At 47.4% G+C, this 18,074-nt stretch overlaps 2 protein-coding genes across 5 annotated transcripts in view; one reads left to right on the top strand and one right to left on the bottom strand.

The window, feature by feature from the left end:
- Nucleotides 1–2,588, top strand: part of LOC144138150 (uncharacterized) — a 68,746-nt gene extending 66,158 nt beyond the window's left edge. For all 4 annotated transcript variants that reach the window (XM_077670284.1, XM_077670286.1, XM_077670288.1 and 1 more), the window contains exon 3: nt 219–2,588. In XM_077670284.1, coding sequence (XP_077526410.1) covers nt 219–2,015 — 1,797 coding nt within the window. In that variant the 3' untranslated portion in view covers nt 2,016–2,588. The remainder of the gene's footprint in view (nt 1–218) is intronic.
- Nucleotides 2,589–3,157: 569 nt separating this feature from the next.
- The window catches only part of L(2)k05819 (transmembrane protein 94-like protein l(2)k05819), a 51,714-nt gene continuing 36,797 nt past the window's right edge, over nt 3,158–18,074 (bottom strand). Inside the window, exons 22-29 of the mRNA XM_077670283.1 lie at nt 17,643–17,851; nt 15,788–15,971; nt 14,318–14,572; nt 12,708–12,850; nt 11,455–11,555; nt 10,264–10,357; nt 9,074–9,238; nt 3,158–7,714 (exon numbers count right to left, since the gene is read on the bottom strand). Coding sequence (XP_077526409.1) covers nt 7,642–7,714; nt 9,074–9,238; nt 10,264–10,357; nt 11,455–11,555; nt 12,708–12,850; nt 14,318–14,572; nt 15,788–15,971; nt 17,643–17,851 — 1,224 coding nt within the window. The 3' untranslated portion in view covers nt 3,158–7,641. The remainder of the gene's footprint in view (nt 7,715–9,073; nt 9,239–10,263; nt 10,358–11,454; nt 11,556–12,707; nt 12,851–14,317; nt 14,573–15,787; nt 15,972–17,642; nt 17,852–18,074) is intronic.

The raw sequence follows: 18,074 nt of genomic DNA, 5'->3' as shown, positions 1-18,074 counted from the left end.
GATACGCTGATCTTGCAGGTTTGTGCACACGTCTGGCGACAACAGCTTCAAAGAGTTACCTTTATGTGCAGATACCATGTGTGCATACCTTTTGTGTAGGCTCAGAGCATACCTTGGCATGATGGGTCGTTTCCCTGAACGAATGAGCCTGTAGAAACACAATTTCGGATTGTGGTTTTCTGCTTGCCCGTAACATTTTACTGTGCACCACCCTGCAGGTGAACCTTGACTGCCAGGAGTTCTACGGACTCATCAACATGACTGGCGAGGACATCAAGAACAACATCCAGCTGGATCCCACCAACACCAGCTGGGGGGTGTGGTTCACCGCTCCCGGCGACATTCCTCGCTTCTTTGCATGTGCACTGGAGTACTCGCCTCAGAATCTGTCCCGCGAGTATCAGTGCAACCCCTTTGTGTCGACGTGCGACGCCAGCTGGGCTGGCACCGAAATAGAGGAGCTGTGTCAGTCCTACCAATCGGTGATTCACGTCTATGGAGTAAACTACCGCAACCCCGAGTGCATGGTCTGCAACAATGCTACCGCACCACAGCAGATCTGCAGCTTCTACGAAGACAACAGCTTCATCAGTCCCCGTGGCTTCAGCTTCAGCATCCTGATGGACGTCAGCCCTTACGGCGGAAACATTGTGGGCAAGAAGACTCTCTGCAGTGAAGGCGAGCTGTACGACCCCTTTTACAAGACCTGCCGGAACGTCCTGTGCGGCATTGAGGGCTACGTCCTCAAAGAAGGCCGGTGCGTCAGGGATGACACTGACTTGGCGGACGATGACGATGACGAAATCACTTCGAGGCGTCTCAACGAATCGCTGCGTTTCACGCGGGAGTTTCTCAGTTGTCCGAAGACCGTGCTCAACAAAGGGGAGTACCTGATCCGGTCGAACCGCTACCTCTACGCCATGCGCTACGACCGCGAGTTCGCCCCGGACAGCTACAAGTTGGAGCCCAACCTCCAGGCCAAGGTCTGCATAGTCTTCAACGCCACCAACGAGATAGCCAAGTTTTCGACCGTCATGGGTTACACTTCGGCCGTGGGCCTGGGAGTGTCCATTTGCTGCCTGCTGGCTCACCTTCTCGTGTTTGTGCTCGTGCCAGACGTGAGGAACCTGTCCGGCCGCAACCTGGCCAGCCTGGCGCTCTCGCTGGTTGTCGCCTACCTCAGCTTCCTCTACGGGATGGTCGGCGAGCCCAGTGCGCACAACTGCAAGGCCTCGGCCGTCATCACCTACTACTTCTTCCTCGCCTCCTTCTTCTGGATGAGCACCATGGCCTTTGACGTCTGGAGGACCCTCCGCGTGGCCACGAGGGAGCTGCGGGTCAGTTCCGGAACGCAGTGGCGCCGCTTCTTCGTCTACAGCATGGTTTCGTGGTTCCTCCCCGCCATTGTCGTCGGGCTCGCCGTCTTCTTGGATGACCGTTCCACCGGCATTGCTGAAGAGTTCCGGCCACTCTTCGGCCGTCACGGCTGCTGGTTTGGCCAACGGAAAGCCCTCCTGGTCTTCTTTGCCGGACCTGCCGCCGCTCTCATGCTCCTCAACATCGCTCTCTTCGCTTCCACCGCCATCATGGTAGTCAGCTCGACAAAGTCCAGTGTGAAGCGCTCCGGCAGCACTGCGCGGCGCAACTTCAGTCTGTACGTCCGGCTTGCGACCATGATGGGTCTGTCCTGGACTTTGGGCCTGGTTGCGGGCTACCTGGACGTGGAGGTGCTCTGGTATATCTTCGTCGTGCTGAACACCCTGGAGGGCCTGTTCATTTTCATCGCCTTCTCATGCACGGACAAGGTCGGAACGTACCTGCGCGACCACGTGCTCAGGTGTGCCAAGCGCGAGCCAAGCCGGACGGGAACACTCAGTTCGGGGTCCGGTTTCAACTCCAACAGCACGGGGACGACAAGCTCTGGCTTCTCGCGTCGGGCTTCGCCGCGAAGTTCGACAAATTACAAGCGCACGGCTCCGTACCTCGGAAAGAAGACCAGCATGGACATGTATTAGCCCGGTGTGTCGTCATCGGAACAAGTGCGGAGACTTTGTCGCGGTGCGACTCTTGTCATGTTACGTTATTGTCTAGCTGCCACAAGCCTTCCCATACTGCACTTCTTCGGTGTACGCACATCTCGCCGTGTTTTGTTTTTACTGCGTCCGTTAGTGTTCCTATATTCTACTCCTGGTTCCTGAATCTCATTCGTGGCATATTTATCGTTCGAGCCATCGAAGCCTCTTAACCCACATTCCTCCCTTTTTTAGTCAGTGACTTCCTCTCAGGACAACCTGCCAATCCTTCTTTTATTATTTATCGCCACGTGACACTCGACTCGTCAAGTGCGCTTCCGACTAGATTGTTGAGTGCTGCTGAGCAGGACATTTTTTATCAATTTCTCGTGCTGCCGCGGAAGAGACTGTTCCGCTCGCCAGCACGACTGTGAAATACCAAAGTTACGTGACCTGTGTGAGAGTTTAGCATGTTTGTGAGCATTTAAGAAGAAAACATGGATTCTCGTGTAAATATTTTTAGTGCGATACTCCTATGACCAACTTTTGTAAATAAAGCTGTAGATATGTTGAAAACTGTTGGCTCCCTTTTTTAACCAGTTATTTTTTTAAGCAGTTATTTTTCTAACCATTTAACATTTTCTAACCATTTAAAAGCACACTACTCTGGTGCCTCATTTTATAGTTTAGTTTTATAGAGACTTGTTCTTCGGAACTATGTTTGCCTTAAGTTAACTACGCCAATTTGTCATGCCATGTTCCTGTTATAGCCGCTGCCCTCCAATTACTGCGATGTTGACAATCTGCGCCCAGTTTGAAAAGTCGCAATTTGCAAATACAAGAGTTAGAGCACCAAACCCGCTACTGACGTCCAAGACGGTGGATTAGTAGCTGCTCATGATAGGATAAGCCTCACGTCAGCATTTAAAATGAAAAGAAGTTGCTTAGATGGCTTAACCGCACGAAAGAATAAATAAAAAAATTGTGAATACCCAGTTTGTGCTGACAAAATGCACATTGTGCTAAAGCACCTATAAAACTGCTCGAAGAGCCGCTAGTAAATACGAACAATTTTGAGGGGCCAGATCCGAATGCGAAGCTTTGCAAGTGTAGCAGCGAAATTTCAGGTACACATACTACAAATATCCCCTACACATTTCGGTTTATTCATGATGGTTTGAGAAAATCAGGGATTTGTACAAAGCGATGACAGCGCAAAAAAATACCTTGAGAAAGAAGGAAGTTTCCACAATGTTGATTAAAATGACTTCGTCGAAGAGGTCTCACAAAATTTGCCATGTGTAAACTTGGATTGTGATTCACATAATCGTGAAAACTGTGTGCTGAGTTGCATTTGCTTTCATTTTCGGATTTTCTAAATTATCTTCTCTCGCTACCTTTAGTACTGAAAAGCTAAACAATAATACGAACATAAATAAATGTGCTGTGCAAAGAACAAAGTTTCACTGTTGCACCGATAACAGCGAGAAAAAAAAACAGCCGGTTTTGAAAGCCGGGGAAACCATGCTATGGCAAAAGAAATGCTGAGCTCATGTCAGTGAGGCCTTAGCCACTGAGACTTTACAGAAAGCATCATCGGAACACAGCAAAGCATCACACATACTAAGCACCGCAAGTTAAACATGCGTCCAAGTCGTGCTGCAAATCTCAATATTGCTGCCACCAAATTACTGCACCAACTTGACAGAGCTTATCACAGACTTTTAAAATTCCGCAGCTCAACATTCAGGCTAACCCTGTTTCTTAATCCCCGGGATCTGAACATGCCATCCAGAGGTCTTTCACACAAAAACTTGCACGCTGCCTCTACAACTGTTTACAGACTAGACCTACAACACCAAAAATGACTGGTACTGAAATCTCGCAACCAATTCGACCCGATGCTCATTTTGCAACCAACCCATTGGCTAACGGTCTGTGAAACCAACCAGACTGTCATAGCAAAGTAAGAGATCGCCACTTTCCTGCCATATCTCCTTTCCTAAGTTTGATACGGCTAGTCTGTTGGTGCGAGACAAACTGGAGGTTGCACGAGTTTATCTGGCCATGGTTGCTGCAGCAGAAATCTTGTCTGCTGGCAGATTGATTCGACCGAAAGTTAACGATTGGGCTCAGTTAGATTCGCAATGTGCTTATTGAACTTTGTAGTGTTAATCCTCATTCTACATTAACCATTACAAAATCGTTTTTTTTTTTTTGGACAAAATTAGTTCTCAACCCAGAGGACAAAACGTCACTACAAAAAGTTGCTGCAGTGAAACACAGGTAAATAAATTATTCAAAGATGTCGTGACAAACTGATAACCTTCCACGATATTTTCAAGTGGGGGTTTAGAAGTGCCCTTGGTGTTGGAACTGCAAACCAAAGCAGGAATGCCTCGATGAATTATATTTACAGCAATAACTCTCACCCTTTATGCGGGAAGGATTTACAGCTTTTTCTGTAAGCCAGGTTAGTGTAACAGAAGTCAGACAACTTAAGTGATAATCTCTCAAAACGCATATTTAAAAGGGCCATGAAGACAAAATACAGGTTTGTTTTATTTGAAAGATTAGGTGTTTTATAGTGCCCCCAGCGCTTGTCTGGCAGCAAATGATGTTACACAATTTTAGCAAAAATTTCGATTCTCTCGCTAAATTGTATGTTTTTGTGATGTCGGCAAAAACATATCCAGGGCAGATATTTGAAACGAATGTTAAGTATGTTGACAAGGGCTGCAGCGGGCGACAAAACGTCTTTTGTTGCCTTGTTTACGAATTGCCCTCCAGATGGCGCCACAACACCACTCAAGCCCAAATGTCCGCACTCACTTCATTTTTGACCGGACTTGTACCTGGGCTATTTTTGTAATGGTCGCTAGCAATCGTTTCATGAAACATTGGGTATGCTCGACAAACGGGGTCACGTAAGATGATGTTGTGCGAGACAACCCCAAAGCTCCGGACTGCTGTGCAGCTATAGATGGTATTCACTGAAAAGTTTAGCTGTCAATTTCTCCGCTTGGCAACACTAGAAATGGCGATGTCCGTACCTCTTCAACACAGTCACGGCTTGTGCCACTGCGCCCTCGCCTCGCAGAAAATAACACCGGTTTGCGTCGTCTGCCTCGTTTCAACCCAATTCTGAACGGTGGTGTCAACAGGTATGTGATTAATCACACTCGCATTGGAGTCGAGGCATTACTTTGCATTTGGTGGGGAACAGTTTAGAACACTAAACACGTTGTGTGCTTAAGCACGGACAAGTACTGCCATACTGCGGAGCCCAACATAGCCAGTGACAGCACACACACATGGTTGCCCACATGCGTGCCACACCAGTGAATATAACCTATAGCAAGCATAGTGCACGCAGTACGCACTGGTGCTGGTGCATCTTTGTTTTTGTGTGTTTGTAACTTTTATTGTTCACCCCAACATTCTTACTGCTATAAGAAGAAAATGCATTAAATTTAAAGCGAATATAGCTCATTCTGAAAGCTGATAAGCCCTTCTTCACTTGCGTTTACTTTTGCCAGCCACAACAAACCACACAGCTGTCTATAACACGTTGTAGGTTCTATAGTTCATACCACAAGCTATGTTGCAGCAGTGTGGAGGCTACATTTTTGTCAACAGTACGCCCAGTGAGGGCGCCTATCGCAGCGTGAAGGGGGCCCTGAAAGGACATTTCTCTCTCCCCTCTCAGCAGGTGGAACTGCAAGGCCTCTGCGTCTTTTGTCGCTTCCTTCGTGATGAGCTAGGCGCCCTGAGAGGGCGGACTGTTGACAACAATGTAGCCTCCATAGTGCTGCACGTAGGCAGTGGTATGAACTATAGTGTGGGAATCGAGCTAGTCGGTCGCCTGGCCATCCTTTTTTTTCCTAATTATGAAGCTTATATGAGTAAAACTCACGATAAAAGCGGTGTCAGTGCTTTCCTAACCAAGCACTCTTTTGAATGAACCAAACTTGCGTTTTGTCTTCATGGCTCCTTTAAGCATTCAGTAGACGTCTTCCTTGCAAAAAAGTGGGATGAACATCCTAGATGTCCGTGGTTGCACCAGTACAATTCAGTTATGTGAAATGTAAACTTTAAGGGAACACCAAGGCAAGTTATATAAATGGCACCTAAAAACTTGACGAGCTTTTGAAGTCCCAAATGTGCATGCCCTATTGGGAGTTACACGAATTCCACATGTTCAGCTAAAAGTGCTGTTCCCCTTGTAGCATGTTCTTTGCCCATTTGGTGCCACTGACACTGCAACATCCAGAAGGTAAAACTTAACTGGTTGCAAACACATCTAACACATTTGAATTTCACGTTAACTAACAAGGATTTGTAATACAAACAATACACAGGGCAGCATGAGGCCCCGCTGCCAATTATTGCAATGACATTGGGACAGTTTCTGAGGCTTTACAAATAAGCTAAGGCTACCGACTTCGACTAAATAAAAGACGTGGCAAACTAACAGGCAGTTGCGAGTAGTGAACATGAAATGTTCTGGCTACTCAACACTTTGACACCCGAAGAGAAATAAGAAGTCAACCAGCAGCGAGTCGGGTATATGGCAACACAGTGGGGCTCTCTGACTGTCAGTTGCAGACTCGCCGCCATTGTCCACCAGTAGTCCATGGATTCCCCACACCATTGAAATATATGTGAAAAAATGATGCCACACTGCTTCTTGGGGAGTATGTGGTTAGTCCGGAACTGATAATCAGAGAGCCTTAGTACAACATGTGGCTTGTCTGGCCAATGCTAGTAATGGACTGGACGTTTTATGTTACTTGCGATCTCCCACAAGTTCGCCGTTCCTTCTCTTTCAGCTGAGGCGTGTATTGCTAGGCATGTGCACTCCTACACAGAGTGTGGACGACGACACTACTAGCTTAAAACAAATTTTCACGTTCATAAAGAATTGCACGAGCTGAGCTTACAAAGTGCAGCCACAGACAAAACAGCTTCACAAGTTCACTTCTTTGAAGGACCACGCAACATCTGTACCGCTTACGGGGAAATAAAATACTACTCACCGAGAGATCCATCCGCCAAGGGTGTCCCAACCAAAACACAAGAAGTGGCAGTTACGGCTAGTTAACAAGTTTTCGGTGGAAAGAAGTAACGCGCATTCTTGACACTGTGCTTCACAGAACGGAAGTTCCCTCAGTAAAGCTAACAAATGCAGCCTTTGACAGCCCATTCTTGTGACAAACACCAGAATAAACAGAAACGAAGCACACTTCTCACGGCTGGAAGCTCCAAGTCCCCCTCGCTCTCCCACATTACGGAACTTACGATTAGCTTTCACCCATGGATCGTCGGATCAAGGCGTTGAGTGTGTCCGTCAGTGCAGTAGCTCAAAATCTTGGGTTTGAGCTTTCAAACAAATCGCAAAGAAAAAAAAAATCACAAGGAAACACCACACAAGTTCCTTGGCCTTCTTGAGCTACGTCGCATGGGTGGGAGGCACAGAGGAACTTTTTTGACTTTGAGGACACGGTCCCCGGGTCGCAGTTGAGGAAGAGGCGTTCCGGGGCCGTCGTGGAAGGCAGTAATGCACGCACCAGGTTCGATCATCACAAGAGAGCCGGTGTCAACTAGCGTCCTTCGGCACTCTACCATCTCAAAAAGGGGAGTTCATGCCGAGCTTGGTCCCAAAGTCGAGTCTCGCCCTCTTCTGCTGTCGCCGGTTCGCCCTGCAAGAGACACAAGAAACATTTTGCCTGGTTGAAAAAGCATTGTGCCAAGAGCACTTCCGCGACCACGAACTGGACACACAACACATCCCATACCTGGCTTCACTGGCATATCAAATACGACTACCCATCATTTTTTGTGTCATGTGAAGCGGGAATCAACGATCAGTCACTTAGCGACTCATTTGGCATAGGGGAAACAAGAGAGGAAACAAGGGGAATCTGCCTTATCTGTCAATGAATGTGAAAAGTGACCACTGTCGTTGGCAGAGGCAACATTATGATACCAAAATGGCTGCCGCTGCGAAGAGAATAAAAAACATTTGGGTTCATGTGGGACTTGAACTGCCATGCACAACAGGGAGGAACCACTGCACTAACTAGGCACCCTATCAGAGGGGAACACATTTGCCTGGCGCATGCCAATTGATGATTATTTGACGACATGTGATTGCAGCTGATTACAGTATAGTTAAGTAAGTATGGACTATGAGACTATGATTGATAGTGATGATTAATAAGGTGGCATTGTTGCGGATTACATAAGCTTAGGATGAAAAGCTGGATTGATGATTGATAGGTGGTTGATATTAATGACTAGTAAGGTGTAATAAACGTGAATGAAGATGGATTTAGGCCGATTAAGATAGTGTAATATAAGAGTTTAGGTAGATTAAGATGGACCAGTGTCAATTATAATGGAATAACATGGGTTGAAGTCTGATTAAGGGGTACAGGGTGGAATTAAGATAGATTAAAGTGGATAAGAATGAATAAAGGTAGAGATTTAAATGGAGTGAGATGGAATAAGGTAGGAATTTAAATGGATTGATATGAATCAAAGTAGGAATTTAAATGGATTGAGATGGATTAAGGTAGGGATTTAGGTGGATGAAAATGGATTAAGTTAGGAATTTAAATGGATTAAGATGGATTAAGGTAGGGATTTAGGTGGATTGAGATGGATTAAGGTAGAGAACTAGGTGGAGTAAGATGAATTAGGGTGAATTAAAAATAATTAAAGTGGAATAAAGTTGATTAAGAGGGACTAACATGAATTAAGGAAGGTAGAATGGTGCGGCTGCTGTGTTGATAAAGGGTCCATGAGTACATCATGCTTTTGCCATCAAAGCACATAAACAGTTTTAAGTGTCCAGAGAAATTATTGGCTCTTCTCCCACCAGCGCATTCAGCCTAACTCTACGGATTAAAGCATTCCCACACTTCCATAGTCATAGAACCCAGAGCTACCTCTGCTGGAGAGAAAGTATACGCTGTGCTAAACTTTAGCACTTCCCCAGGGCACTGAAGACCATATTTGTTGGAGACAATGGGCGGACGGGTCCGTCCTGTGCTCACCTGTTCTCGTGTATCTTGATGAGCTCATTGAGTGGCAAAAGCAGCAGCGTCCACAGGAACCCTGTCAGCCAGACGTACTGTGGAATCAGAGGAAGCACTGCGTCCAGCGGCTCTGTGGCTCGGGCCCAAGTGTTGCACGCACAGAAGCCCAGCTGCAGGAGCAATCTGCCAGGGGGGGAAATGGAAGGGACCGAAAAGAGTTTCTGTCCCTTAAAGGGACTCTGCAACACTTCTGATAAACACTTTAACTCTTTCCTTCACGTCTGGAAGCATTGTCAAAGCTATAGTTATCAACAGCACAGAGCACCACGGCGTGATTTGCTCATCGCAGCAGAACTATCTGCCTTCCGTTTATGCTCTGCTTTGTGGTTTTTTCTTAAGTGGCTACTGAATGCGTTTATTGCTGCAACAGGAAGGAATCGGCCAATAGCCGCTACACCCAACGTAATGATGTAATTCGAGCGCACAAAGAACGCCAAGACTTGGGAAAGAGAGACAAATCTTCTGATGTTTCCAAGTTATATGATGCGCATAGAGCAGCAATTTTTTACTGAGGTACCTTGTGACCCCCTATTCTAGGCACTGAATGAGTTTGTTGACTATGTTCTGAAAGCATTTAAGATTTAGAAAAAAGTCGATAAAAGTGTTGCAGGACCCCTTTAGGGCTGCCCAATTATTAATAGAAAACTAATCCTATCACTGATACAGCTCCCTTGATGCATTCACTGATGTATCCATTGATGCAGCCTGGTGCAATACACTGGCCATCATGTAAGAAAATGAACATCAAAGAATGGTGACGCTCCCTGTCTTCACCAAGATTAAGTGTTTTTTTTGTAAGAAAATGTTTTATTTTAGCGACAACAGATGGCAGATAGGGTTTTTATAGGCAAAAATCATTTCCATTCCATTTCTAAACAACCAGGCAAGTGCTACCACCAATCTTCGCCTTGAACGAAATGCGCCCCAGGTTACACAATCAGAGTTGCAGTTGAAATAAGGCATCGTAATGCTGCCTTGGTCAGTCATCTAGTGAAGGTCTGAATGTTGTTTTGAACAAACAACTACACAAGTTATATTACGGGCTCCTTTGTCTTTTTCAGGACAATTAGGGGAGTCGGAGACACCGGGGATGATGGGAACATGTGTGAAGTACACATGTCAAAGTGCATGCACAGTTGGCGACTTACATGGATAGGCTCGTGAACAGCCAGCAGCGATTAGTGGCTGGATTCTGCTTCCACGCTGACTGGGACCGGTGGACAAAGCCCATGGAAATGGCCACTGGAAGAAGGTTTGCACCAAATACAGTTTAGACCACAACATGTCAATATCAGCACCTACAATTATATGCTTAGACATATCGACACTCTGATGACTGACGCAATTTTCCCGACAGTGATGCCTGCCTTGGCAATTCAAGTATGTTTTATCCTACGGCAACGAATGGCTAATGCTTTGAACCTTGTGCATCTTTCACGCTGTACGAGTAAAAATGAAAATACGGTTGAATCTTGTTAGTTCGAGCACGTTTCAATCCAACTTAATTTGAGCAGCTAACTTTAAACACCAATAACATCCATTTGCAATCAGCATAAAAAAATGTTGCGGAGTTCGTCACTGACATGTCAGCTCATTATTTCATTGATTGATTTGAATCTGGAGCTTAATGTGCTGATGCTTCCCAGGCGATGAGGCGTGCCGTAGTGGAGGACTCCGGATTAATTTTGAACACCTGGGGATCTTTAATGTGTGCCGAAATCTCGTACAAAAGAGCGTTTCTGCTTTTCGCCTCCATAGCTCAGTTCATGTGTGCCACCTAACAAAGTGCTGCACATAAGTACTCCATTCACAGAGCTTCCTTTCAGGGGACCCTGCAACACTTTTTTCTATGCCCATCAGATAACTTGGAAACCTTCTCAAAAGGTCTTTCTCTCAGTCCTAAGTCTTGGTGTTCTTTGAGCGCATGAATTATGTCGTTGCAGCAATGTAGCAGCTATTGGCCGCTTCCTCTCTGTTGTATCAATAAACGAATTCGATAGCCTCTTTAAAACAGCCACAAAGCAAAGCAGAACGGGAAAGCACATAGTACAGCTGTCACAACCAAATCACACACTGCCACTCCGTGGTGTTGATAACTATAGCTTTTACAATGCTTATAGGTGTGAAGGAAAGAGGGAAAGCGTTTATCAGAAGTGTTGCAGAGTCCCCTTTAAATTGAAATGCATCTACTCTGGAGAAATCTTTGATCCCTCTTGAGTTCAACTTAGCGAGATTGGATTGAATTTTGAAAAGGTGAAGGAAGCGCAGAAAACACCCACTGCTATCAATAAAAACACCAGAAAGCTTGGCTGCCAATCGCTGTCCACGGCGCCACTCACCAAAGTAGAGGACTAGTAGAAAAGCGGCTACATTCTGGCACAAAGCCAAGCCGGAGACCCAGGACACGGCTGGTGCTCTAGACATGTCACCATCCTCTGAGCTGAAAGAGAACAACGGAAAGAAAAAAAAGGGGGGAAAGAAAGGAAAGAAATCGCAACACCGTCTCCTTATCGTTGATTCACTTTGGTTGGGTAGCATTTCAAGAAGTGAGGAACTTCCCAACCTCATGTCCAGGACAAGTTTTGTGATAATGTAACGTGGCGGCAAATGACACAAACCATGTAGAGATGAAGCGATGTATTTACATAATGCGAACTATTTACATGCACTCATAACTAAGCCCAGGCTGACTGCGCCCTGCACAAAGCTTCGTCCCTTTCATCGTTGTTGGTGGTGGGTCATGGCGACACGGGGATTGTCCACCACGTCCCGTGACAATAAGGCTAAGAAAAGGAGCGGTGCACCCCAAGCTGAAAATATTTAAGTATGTGATGGCACTCTATGGAAACAAGAAAGGTGTTGCACGAAGCAGGTGCGCTATTGTATGCAACCACATCGTCATTGCATGTGCACTGCTTGTGTTAAAAATTGTTGCATTTCTTTTGTGTTTTGTTTCATAAGTCAGTAAAAAGGGCTCTCCCAGGGCACATTAACAAAGCTGAATTTATTGTCATTATCATTATTATTACGTATTATTATTATTTCCTTAGCGAATAATGTGCCTGTATAGACCAATGCAAGGGGTCCAAACTCGTGCACAAGGACGGGTTGCGACAGGAATACACTCGCACCCGCACCCCGGAAATCCCCAGACATAAAAAAAAAAAGAATTTCCCCAAGCATTTACACAGGAGCCATGAAAACCCTCATGCCCAGGGATAAATCCTTAGGGAAGGCATCAGTGCCATTTCCCCGAACCACTACACAAAGGCCATAAAAGCCCTCATGCCTAGAAATTAATCCCTAGGCAGGGAAGGCGTCCCTGCCATTTTCTCGAACCTCTACACAAATGCCACAAAAAACCATTGTGCCTAGGTATAAATCTTTAGGGTAGGAAGGCATCCCTGTCATTTTCCTGAACCTCTACACAAATGCCACAAAAACCGTCCTGCCCAGGGAAAAATCCCTAGGGAAGGAAAGCATCCCTTCCACTTTCTCGAACGTCTACACAGAATCCCCCAAAACCCTCACCCCAGGGATAAATCCCTAGGGAAGGCATTTCTGCCATCAGCACACCGGGGACTTTTCGTACCTGTCATGCGAGAAGAAGGGCCAGCAGGGCGTGAAGCCTCCCGTCCGGCAGGAGTGGGTAAGCGCCAGGGCAAAGCAGGCCAGGGTGACCAGCACCGAGGGGCAGAACTTGGCACAGTAGCAGCACACGAAGAACAGCACCGCCTACAGGGTGGGGGGAAGAAGAGGGAAAAAAATTGACAAATAGGTGGGAATGGACGTGAAGCAAAGCTTCAATTGCATGCCTTTCCAAATTTGTCCCTCAAAAAGTGCTTTCTGAGGTATTTCTCTCCACCAACAACAGAGATGTGTTGCTCTTGCAAGGCCATGTAATGTTGTTTGCTTTGGCTGGCGACTGAAACGTGGTTGGTGGCGCATCCATCGGTACCGTTAGACCGCATGAGGAGCTTGTTTGACCTTGGCTAAGTTTTGAAGGTCAAAGGGATGTTCTCAGGTGTTTCCAAGGTTTGTATTGGGAGGAATAAGCTTTGCTTAAGAGAATTCAGGAGGGTTGTCCCTCGGAAAACCTAAACAATCCTCATGGAACTTACCACATCCCCCTTCACGGACTCTTCCGAAAACAACAGGTAATTGTACACCATGCCTAGGAAAAATGTGCTACAGACTTTGTCCTGCTGGCAAAACTTACACTGTGACGGTCTCAATCAGGACAAAAGCAAGCAGTGAGGTATGTCGGCAAAAGCTGAACTCCTATCGGACATTTAAGACTGATCCTTCACAAGCAAAATTTGGTGTTTCTGGGGCCACTCCTGCTATGCAATGCCACAAGTGAGTGGCTGCCAAATGACAGGACTAGAAGTATCAGAAGACCAATAACTCGATGGAGGGATGAAGTAAAATTTGGAGGCAAAGAATAGACTAGGGCACCACAAGACAGGAACGGCTAAAGGGACCTGCATGAGAGACTCCCTCTTTGACACAAACATGATGACAATAAAGATGAAGTGAGTTGGCCCTATCTTGATTATGGTCTCAAAATACTTTCCAAGTGCCCCAACTATCTTTATACAGACCACTGTAAATAGATAAGATACCTTCTGTTTATTTTTCCATCCACTGATGTTTGGTCAATCCCCCGATTCAGTATGCGGCAGTCCTTGAGGAATAACAACTACTGGGTGCATATGCAACGTCATCTTGTGCACCTGATCCTTCTCCTTTCTAGGACTGCTCCCTCATGTCATCTGCCCCTCCACCTTTCTTAACTCTGTTTGAAACAAACTGCAATTAGCTCATACCACTGAGCTTGCTGCAGTACCAGCACTGCACACAACTAAACAGCATGTTTTCCTATGCTTCTTGTGCCGTTATTTGCTTTGTGTTACTTCAAATTGTTTGTATAACTTCTTGTATATATATTAGGCTTACTGTTGAGTGCATGTACATTACAGATTAACTTCACTTGTCTATTATACTGCTTAATATTATGATGAGATGTCACGCCCAATTGCTGCTTTCACAAATTTGTTTGTGTATTCATAATCGAGGGTCCCCTTACAGTCTGTTGACTATGGGACCCTCGTCTGTAAAACAATATGTTTGTATTCCTTTTTATGAAATAAACTTTCACTTTCACTTTCAAACGGCTGTGCAGCCAAGCAGCCCGCTGACCTGTCGGTTGACGTGTGGGTGGCTCTTGCCTGTAGCAGTGGCCATGACTCGAGGGTGGTCCCGGGCACGACTTCCAAACACCAGGGCCAAAGCCAGGGCCGGGAGCAACGCGCCCAGCAGCCAGAGGATCTGGGCGGGGGACAGGGCGGGGGGGAGCGCCACCAGTGCCGCCAGGGTCTGCACCAGTGCAAGGCTCAGGCAGCAGCACAGCAGGAACTGCAGGGCGCTTCTCACGGCCTGGCTGAAGTGGCGGGCCTGCGAGGCACACCGGGGGCGTGTGCACATTATACGGAGCGTGCACACCTGAAGACCATGGGCTGTCTGGACAGTGGAACAGGAGCGGCTTGGAGTGCTGTAGGCTAGGAAGAGTTTGGATGTCAAAGCAGAAGCTGAACAGTGAAGCCTAGGTGATGCTGGGAAGTCAAAGGAATAGGTGCAGATCGGAGCTGCAAATGAAGCCCTTGTACTCTAGCAGCACTGATTGCTAGCTGGAACATAACGGAACGTAACGTAACATTACGTTACGTAACGTAACGGAACATTCTGTTATGTTCCGTACTGGAATGTAATACTGGAACGTAACGCAAGTATAGCAGCAGAACATGGGATAACAGAGAGGCATGACTACGTGCCTACCAACAAAGAGCTTACCGAAACTTAACATTTCACGGTTACCACATGTGCACACGCCTATTTATTGTCCTTTGTTTTATGCACTTTGCTTGCAGCGATCTCTACTTCTGCAATCGAGTAAGACTGCACTGTTTCTCAAACTGGCGCGTCAGTGCTACCTTTTAGCAAGTTGCACAAAATCTTACACACTAAAACACTGCCCAAGAAGATTGAAGCCTAGAAACCAGACAGTTTTGCAGTGTGGAAAACAAAAGGGAACAGGAGACAGCCAGAACACACTGGGAGCCAGGATATAAATCATGCACCCCTCTGCCTAATGACGGCGATGGTTGAATGCAAAGCTTTCATGTGAGGGATAAACCCTTGGTTGTCGTCTGAGTTTGGACTTTGACTCGTTGAGCTTTGACTTCGTTTGATTTGCATGCAGTTTGGACTATTCATTGCAGCGGCTTTAACTTTGACGCTTTGCCATTTCATTGCTCATGAAAAAAGCTTCGCATTCCAACTGTCATCATCGTTAGACATGATTTTTCTGGCCAATTTCGCTAGTGCATGCACCCCTCTCCAAATCCAAACAACTTTGACCACGTCGAAATAGCGCAATCGGACAGACGTCGGCTTCATAACGCGAGGAACCAGGGTTCGATTCCGACCACGGGAAGGATTTTTTCCTTTCACATTACCCACGATCATCGTCACCGTCGAGGAAAGCTACCTTTCCTGCGGTGCGTTTTCGACGCAACGTACGCTATCAGTGAGACACAAACAGCTTCGCTTTAATAGCAAGGACACACTAGGGGCCAGGAGCCAGCAAGAGTAGCACCGTGCCACACCCACCTCCCAGATGAGGTGGTACAGGCTGAGGCCGTTCTGTCTCGGGCTGCTGAGGACGCATGGCAGCGAGCCCAGGGTGTGACCCAAAGCCCACGGAGTGGTGGTTGTGGCCCCTTTGGACGGTGGCACTGGCGACGCGGACGGCAGCCGCGCACACAGCTGGGGGGCCAGGGGCTCCAGCGCTATGCTGGGGTTGGGGCAGGGCGCAGCAGGAAGTGAGTGCGTACTCCTTCCCTGCCTCGCTTTCTTACTTGACATGAAAGTGAACACTGGCTGGCTGGCACGATATCTTTCAGATAAAGTTTAAAAAAAGTGTTGCCCTGCGTATGGAACACCCTGTGGAACACTCTATGCATAGGAAATACAGAGGGTCACTGCAGAGGACGCTTTGTAGAGGATAATTTATGCAGGGTACCTAGGGCGGCACCCGTGAGGGCACTACAGACAATGCGACCATGAAGCACGCTACCAAGATGACACTACAGTAGAATCTCGATGATACGAATCTCGCGGGACCGCAAAAAATATTCGTATCATCCGAAGTTCGTATGAACCAACACAGACCAAAAAATTGAGCGCTGAAAAAAGTTTTCGTTTATTTCTTTTCTTACTTCCGCGTGAACAAATCCGTGATTTTTTCTGCTTTTTTTAAACCCCCACGTCACAAAGCAGTCCTTTCTGGAGCGCGTAACACTTCGCCTAGCTTCGCACTTGTCTCAGCGTGAACCGCATTTTGCGTTTTTGCACGCGATTCGCACACCTCGGCTTTGCGCGCGCTGTATTTTCACGGCCGCATTGACGATTTCGCGCCCGCGGTATCTCCTACCTCGGTCAGAAAAAGACGCTGACGACTTGCGAAACGCTCGAGACAGCCCGCCGGCTCCGCCCGAGATGTTTAGGCTTAGCACTCCGGCAGATATTTTATGGGCGCTTTCACTAGCGGCGCGGATGGTGTTTTATAGTACCGTTTTCGCCAACGTTATCAGCTCCTTTACTGCACAAGAAACTTCGTGTCTGCCTTGAGCGGCATTTTAATGAGCGGCTAGAAGCAGTCGCTCGAGCGGCCGTGCCACTTAGCGGCCGAAGCCGCCGCCATGTTGCCGCCGCCGGCCGCGGCGCGCGCAGCGTGTGAGAGGTTTCGCGGAGCGCATGGGGCGTGCGCGGCGCGTTTTCGTGAGTAGAAAACAACAGCCCGGCCGTTTCTGGAAAAAGAAGAGTGACGAATGGGGAGAGAGAGCCGTCACTTGCTTGTTCGGCAGTCGGGCGCCTCGCCGGCTCGTTCGTATCATCCGCCGGGCCGCGCGGGTCCATTCGTAACAGCCGAAATTTTCCCCATTGCAAACAATGCAATTTTGCCGGGACTTTTCAGAAATTCGTATCATCCCGAAATTCGTATCACCCAGAATCGTATCATCGAGATTCTACTGTACAGGGTCATTGTGGGGGACAACATGCAGGACGATTACTGGAGGACACTTTATATGACACTTCAGAGGACATCGTAGGGTGTGTAGGAGTCGTTACAGCATAGGAAACACCACGAGGACCCCACCCACATGGAGGACACTTTATAAGGACATTGCAGGGTACCCAGCTGTCATTATAGAGGATAGCATTTTACAGAAGGACAGACACTAGAGTTGCTACAGGTGACAGATCACTGGCATGTCATCAAGAGGCTCCTTGTGAGTGACAGTGACAAAGCTTGACAAGCTTGACAAAGCTTGGTTCCTCGGGCTTTGTCAAGCTGCAAAAGTGGCTTTTACCCGAAGAACCATCCACTTGTGGAAAATAAACTGATTTGATTTGATTCGATGTGACCTCACCACAGAGTCGAGCCCCCCTCCCCCTTCTTCACCTGCAATCGGCCTGCAGGAAGACGGGCAGGTTGTGCAGGGAGGCGGCGCTGCCCACACAGGCCACCACCTCGCCATACTCCTGCATGATTCGCACCATCTCCAGGGTGGCCTCCGGAGTGCAGTCCGTGAACAGGGACACCAGCAGCGGAACATTGTCCACATGCTCGATGTGTGGCCGGATGTTCTCAATGCCCCGTGGGAGCTTGGCCTGCGCAGACGATAAATATTAAGGCTGTTCCACTCAATGTGAAAGCTGTCGGGAGTGCAGAGCAGTGATTCACCATAATGGGCTGTGGCGCCGTTACCCGCTCACCGCTACCACCCAATGCATTTCAAATTTCCCGCCTTCGCAGTGCTCGCGCACCCCTGGCTGAAACTGCGCCAGCAGGAGTTCTGTTCTTTTTGTGCTTGCTTTTTCTCCCGCATGGGTG

The sequence above is a fragment of the Haemaphysalis longicornis genome, unplaced genomic scaffold (genome assembly GCF_048455015.1).
Source record: "Haemaphysalis longicornis isolate Haplotype H1 unplaced genomic scaffold, Haemaphysalis longicornis Haplotype H1 scaffold_5, whole genome shotgun sequence".
In the NCBI taxonomy this organism is placed as follows: domain Eukaryota; kingdom Metazoa; phylum Arthropoda; class Arachnida; order Ixodida; family Ixodidae; genus Haemaphysalis; species Haemaphysalis longicornis.
The sequence above is the reverse complement of the archived record's forward strand: the minus strand, read 5'-3'. Positions and strand labels throughout refer to the sequence as shown.